The sequence below is a fragment of the Dichomitus squalens genome (assembly GCF_000275845.1).
Source record: "Dichomitus squalens LYAD-421 SS1 unplaced genomic scaffold DICSQscaffold_12, whole genome shotgun sequence".
In the NCBI taxonomy this organism is placed as follows: Eukaryota; Fungi; Basidiomycota; class Agaricomycetes; order Polyporales; family Polyporaceae; genus Dichomitus; species Dichomitus squalens.
In genome coordinates this window covers 497,349-503,697 of record NW_006766894.1, presented here as the reverse complement: position 1 = coordinate 503,697, position 6,349 = coordinate 497,349, and the positions used below count along the sequence as shown (strand labels likewise).

At 58.0% G+C, this 6,349-nt stretch overlaps 1 protein-coding gene across 1 annotated transcript; it reads right to left on the bottom strand.

The window, feature by feature from the left end:
- Positions 1–5,064: 5,064 nt before the first annotated feature.
- DICSQDRAFT_169821 (uncharacterized protein) lies at positions 5,065–5,708 on the bottom strand (the record flags this gene model as incomplete). Its single annotated transcript, XM_007365448.1, has 2 exons — positions 5,065–5,140; positions 5,272–5,708. The coding sequence occupies 2 exons, from the start codon at positions 5,706–5,708 to the stop codon at positions 5,065–5,067; spliced, it is 513 nt and encodes a 170-aa protein (XP_007365510.1).
- Between the last annotated feature and the right edge of the window lie 641 nt (positions 5,709–6,349).

Genomic DNA, 6,349 nt, shown 5'->3' with positions numbered 1-6,349 from the left:
CCAGAATCGACCATGGCCACCAACTCCTTGCTTCGCTGCTTGCCGCTCAGTCGTATAGGGATGTGGAAGTGTTGACCTGCATGGTCGACTTCATAGATTAACAACGATCCCAGTACAGCATAGCGACTATTGGTACACGAGCCCGCACGCGCAGCGTCTAGTGTGGCTCGGATCAAAAACCCTCCTTCTCCTTGGCAAGACTGACGGCGGCAATGCGATCGCTGAGCTCCTTGAGCTGCGAACGGAGAGCGACCAGCTCGTCCGAGGTCGAGGGGTTCGAGGATGGGGTGGGGTTGGGTGGAGTGGCAGTGGACGCGGCTGCTTGCTGTCCTCGCGGGGGCTTCTTGCAGTTCCGCTAGATGTGGCCCTTCTCACCACAGTTGAAGCAGGACCGTTCCTCAGGTCCACGTCGGTCCGCTGCCACTCGTTCACCACGGTGGCCCCAGCCCTTGTTCTTGGGCATCGCCTCGGCGCGTTCGGCCAGTTGCTGGTCCATGCGCAGGGCGACCTTCTGCGCCCCTTTTCCAGTGTGTTGACCTCGTGCGCCGTGACCGCGAACTCGTTCTGGATCTTGTACGGCAAACCATCTATATAGTGTAGAAGTTCGTGGGGAAAGAAGATGATATTATGGGCGATCCGAGTAGCACTATAAATACATGTACTAGATAATAGCTATTGTACGTAGGATCTGAGAGAGAAAGCCAAGTGGCGTAATGGCCATTAAAAGGCCATTGTGTGAGTGCAAAACAAAGTGTCGTACCAAGCGCATTATACTACAACACTCCCCCTCAACTCTGCAGCAGTAAGATGCCGAGTTGCGTCCGTAAGGCTTGAAAACGATCGGGCGGGAGGGCCTTCGTGAACATATCGGCCGAATTGATGTCCGTTGGACAGTATTCAAGACGAATCGTATCGGCTGAGATGCATTCGCGGATGAAATGATGCCGAATGTCGATGTGTTTTGACCTTGAATGCTGGACATTGTCCTTCGACAGCTCGATCGCGGACTTGTTGTCGGCCTTGAGAGTAGTAGCGTCCCGTTGCTCGCAGGTGAGTTCTGCGAGTATAGCGCGCATCCAGATCGTATGCCGCGCTGCGTATGCAACAGCCATATATTCCGCTTCCATCGAGGAAAGCGCGATGGTGGTTTGCTTCTTCGAACTCCAGGCTACGACCGCATTTCCGACGAGGAAAGCGTAACCAGAGATTGGGCGGCGGTCGTCCGGGTTGGATCCCCAGTCGGCGTCCGAGTACCCTTCGAGGCGAAGGTTTTCGTAGTACGCGCGAAGACGCGGTTCGCCCTTGCCGGTGTAGTTGATGCTGTATGTGTGGGTCCCCTTGAGGTATCGGAAGACGCGCTTGACAGCGGTCCAGTGCTCAGGACCAGGGCGCGAGCTGTATTGCGAGAGGGCCTGTACGGCGTAGCTAATGTCAGGGCGCGTTCCGAGGGCAGCGTACATGAGGGAGCCGATTGCGGCTTGATAGGGGACGTCGCGCATGCAGGAGAGGTCGGCGTCGTCTGGTGTCTTGACAAGCTTGACGTTGGGGTCGAGCAGCGTACTAACCGGGTTCGCGTCGGCCATGCCAAAGCGTTCCAGTACACGGAGGATGTACTGGGACTGTGATATCGAAAGAGAGCGAGCGCGACGGTCACGCTTCACCTCCAGTCCGAGCAACAGGCTGGGCGAGCCCAAATCGGTGAGTTTGACGTGCTTGGAGAGACCGGCAGCGAGCGCGTCCAGGAGTTCCGGGCGATCGGCCATGGCGATCATGTCGTCAACATGAACTCCTACAAAAATTAGCCCATGCCGCGACTCTTTGACGTACACGCAGGGGTCGGAGTTCAGGCGTCTGAACCTGAGCTCGCCTATAAGGAGGCGATTCAAGTGGAGGTTCCACTTGCGGCCGCCTTGCTTGAGACCGTAAAGCGCCTTCTTGAGCCGTAAGACCTTGCCTGAGTCGTCCGAGTATCCGGGAGGTTGCCGCATGTAGATTTCCTCGTCCAGGTCGGCGTTGAGGTATGCGCCGACAATGTCGAACTGGCGCATCTCCATGTCGCGCTCCGTGCCAATGGCCAGGAGCAGGCGGACGGAGTCCATTCAGATAACGGGGGCGAATGTGTCGAATACGTCCAGTCCGGGGACTTGAGAGAACCTCTGAGCGACTAGTCGGGCTTTGCGCTTGACGTTCCCCTCGAGATCGGTCTTGAGCCGATAGACCCAGGTGCAGCCGACAGGCTTGCGACCGGGTGGAAGCTCGGCCGGGGTCCAGGTGCCGAGAGCGAGGAGCTGGGCAATCTCGGCATCCATAGCATCGCGCCAGAGTTGCGCGTCGGGTGCCGATATCGCTTCGCGGTATGAAGCGGGCTCGCTGGCGGTGGGCGTACCTGTGAGCGTAAGCAAACACAGGTAAGTGGTCTCCTAGTCTCCAACCAGCTGCTCGACCTCATCATCATCTGCGGTCGAGTCGGCTGAGGGATCGCGTACGGGAGGCTTAATGACCTTGCCTTTACCGTCCTCAGCTGCCTTGTAGTCGAGACGAGGGAGATTGCGCAGAGCGCGACGTTCAGCCGTCTGGGGGACAGCCTTCGGCGCTGGTTTGATGGGCGGTGACATCGGCAATTTTGCTGCGACGGGCGCATCAGCCGGTGGTTGCTGAGCAACCTCGGGCGCGCTGTCTCCCCCTGAAGCCAGCTCGCCACTACTGCCATTCTCCCCCTCGAGCGGCGGAGGGGAACTGAGCTCGATGAGCTCGAAATCGTCATTGTTGTCCTGTTGCACGTGCTTCGGGACAGCAAAGATGATGTTTCGCGACTTGCCAATGCGTCGCGACTTGGGGTCATAGAACCGCCAGCCTTTCGTGCCAGGCGCCATGCCCATGAAAAAGGCGGGTGCTGATCGCGGATCGAGCTTGGTGCGCTTGGCGCGGTCGATCAGGACCCAGCAGCGTGTTCCCCACTCCTGTAAGTCAGACACGTCCGGTTTACGACCGGTCCAGACTTCCTCCGGGGTCTTGTCCTTCAGTGCGCGAGTGGGGGACCTGTTTTTAGGTAGACGACGTGAGCGACGGCCTCTGGCCACAAGAACTTCAGAAGCCCGGCTTCGATGATGATCGCCAGGGCGCGATCCATCACCGTCCGATTTACGCGCTCCGCTATCCCGTTTTGGGCTGAGGACTTAGGCGCCGTCGTGTGCAATGTAATTCCCTTGGCCTTGAGGTAATTCCGGAACTCGTCGTTGATGTACTCCCCGCCGTTGTCGCACCGTACGGCCTTGAGGGTTACGCCGTGCATGTTCTTCACCTGTGCCTGGTACGCCTTGAAGTGCTCGAGCTCACCGGTCTTCGTTTTGCAGAATTCGACGATCGTCCGGCGGCAGTGGGCGTCAGTGAATGTCGAGAAGTACTTCTCGCCGCGAATGCCGGTCGTGGGTGCCTTTCCCCACAGATCCATCACGGTGAGATCTCCGATGGCCTCAACCTCCGTCTCTGACCTCTTTGGGTACGGGGCGACAGTCTGCTTTGCCCGCACGCAGGCTTCACATTGCTCGGAGGGCGGGACTGACTCGTCCACCTCCATTCCAGTCACCAGCCCCTTGCGCTTCATCGAGATGACCGCCTTCATCCTGATGTGGCCAAGGGTGCGGTGCCATTCGTCGTAGGTACGCAGCCGCTTCGGGCGCACGATGGCGGCCGCACATGCGGTCTCGGCGGGGCGCCCAGGCACCGCGATCGCGCTCATGACGCAGAGGTTCCCAACGCGTACCCCGGACGCGTAGACCCTCCCCTTAGGGTTCTGGAACTCGATCGTGCCTGAGCCGATCCGAATCTGATGGCCTCCGGCCTCCACACGGCCTAGCGCAATCAGATTATGGGGGATGCCGGGAGCGTGGACGACGTCGCGGAGGATAGTCACAGTCTTGCGCCCTTCGTGCTGGAATTCGATACTGACATTACCAACACCCAGGATAGGTGTGGTTCCCGCCCCCTTGAGCATGCGGCCCGGGGTGGGCTTGTACGTCGTAAAGTCAGCTCACGATCGGGCCACGTGTACCATAGTTGCCGAGTCCGAGACCCACGCGTCAGCGGCGACCTGTGCCACGAGCGCTACCTCAGGGTCCAGATCCGGATCCTCGATTTCCTCGAGCAACGCATAGGCATACTCGGAATCGCTGTCCTCCTCCTCGGCTGCCAGAGCCTTGGGCCCGTTCTTGGCGCCCTTGCCCTTCCCCTTCCCTTGTGCCTGCCCCTGCCCCTGTCCGCCATCCATCTCCTTGTTCTTCGTCTCGTGGTTGGGACAATCCCGCTGGTAGCCAGGTTTCCCGCAGCTGAAACACTTAGGCAACTTCTTCTTCTTCTGCTTTGCCAGTAGTGTAGTTTCCGAATCGTTGAGGCGACTTGCGTGTTGCCTAATCCGGGCGATGACCTCATCGGAATCCTTCAGATCGGTCGCGTGGTTGATCGCCGAGACCATTGGGTCCCAACTCTCCGGAAGCGCCGTAAGAAGTGTGATCGAGAACTCCTCCTCTGATAGGTTGTGATCGAGGCAAGCGAGCGACTCACGCGTGTCAACCATGGCTCGCAAAAATTCTTCAACGTCTTCTGAGTCTGAGTAGCGCGCTTGAAGCAACTTGCAACGCAACTGGACCACCCGTAGGATCCCTTTCGGCTCGAAATTCTTCTCCAGACGTTTCCACGCGTCGGCACTTGTCGTGCAGTGCTTGAGCGAGCTTACCAAAGCCTTGCTGACGCGCATCCGGATCGCCGATAGGGCACTTCGGTCCTTCGATGCCCATTCGTCGATAGCCTTCTTCTCCGCCTCGGTCGGGGTTTCCGCGGCCGACTTTGGTTTCTTGCTAACACCTGCAACGTAGTCCCACAGCTTCGCCTCGTATAGGAGGTCCTCCATCTGGACCCTCCACGACGGCCAGTCCTCAACACCGGTGGGTGGCTCGATCCGTACGCGCGCGAGAAAAGCTTCGGTGGACATAGTTGAGCAAGATTAGGTAAGCGAGAGAAGCAAGAAAGTTTCCAGATATAGCAGCAGTGGTGGCGTAGATCGGTCGGTTAGAGCAGAGCAGGGCTCATAACCTGTAGAAGTTTGTGGGGAAAGAAGATGATATTACGGGCGATCCGAGTAGCACTATAAATACATGTACTAGATAATAGCTATTGTACGTAGGATCCGAGAGAGAAAGCCAAGTGGCGTAATGGCCATTAAAAGGCCATTGTGTGAGTGCAAAACAAAGTGTCGTACCAAGCGCATTATACTACAACATATAGCGCGCCCGCTTGTCCTCGTCGGAGAGCGGAGTGCGTGCCGCGATAGCGTTGAAGTTCACTGTGTAGTCCTTGGCTGCGCCCAGCTTGTGCGATGCCTTGCACAGCTTGACGAGTTCGGAGAGTGCGGCCTTCTTGTTGTCGACCGCGCAGAAGTGGGCCTTGAAGGCCGTCTCGAAGGCATCCACGTTCGACCAAACGACCTTGCCGTCGGCGAGATCATTGATGTGGGGCCCAGCCCATCGAGCGGCGTCGTCCGTCAACTTGTTCAATACCATGATCCATGCGAGGTTGGCCGCGATCAACGAAGCTACCAGCTGCGTATGGTAAAGCTTGGCCATGGCAGCGAAGCAGAGCCCGGCCTGAGCTTCCTTGCCATCGTAGTCTCGGGGTGCGAGTTGGCTGAGAAGCTTGGAGTCGATGGCCGACATGGTGGGGGATATACTACGAGGGGATTGCACGCTTGATTCGGAGCGTGATGGGTTTCGTGGGGGTCTTGGGGGTGGTTCGGTGGTTTCCGGAGGTTCAAACGCACCTGAAGCTCGTTGTTCTAGACGATCGGTGACGAGCGAGATGGTGGTGTCGGGCGGGATACGAGATCCTCCGGCAGGAGATTCGGTTCGGGGAGAGCCGCCTGGGCTAGGGATACGGCTTGGGGCGCGGGTTGCTGAGCGACTGGGCTGTCTAGTCCCTGGTAGGCTGATGGACGCGAGTACAGCTGCTCGTAGCGGCCGTCCTGACTCAGTTGTCGTTGGGAGGGGAGTCGCTAAGCGAACCTGGATGAGCGCGCCTTGTTCCGCCTCAGGTCGTATGTGGTGTGGGAACTGGGACCAGTCGGTATCGCTGTCGTCCCCGTTGTCCAACCGGTGAGGGCAGGGTTGGCTCGGGCAGATGTGCCACCGCTGATAGTTGAGGTTGTAGTGTTGGTCTTCTACGGCGACAGGATGAAAGCCGTGGAAAAACGACATCTGGAAAAACAGCCTTTGCGAATTGACACTAATTATCACTATTCAGATAATCTCATCTATATTAGCAAGTGTTAGCAGAGATGACATCTACATTAGAGCTACTA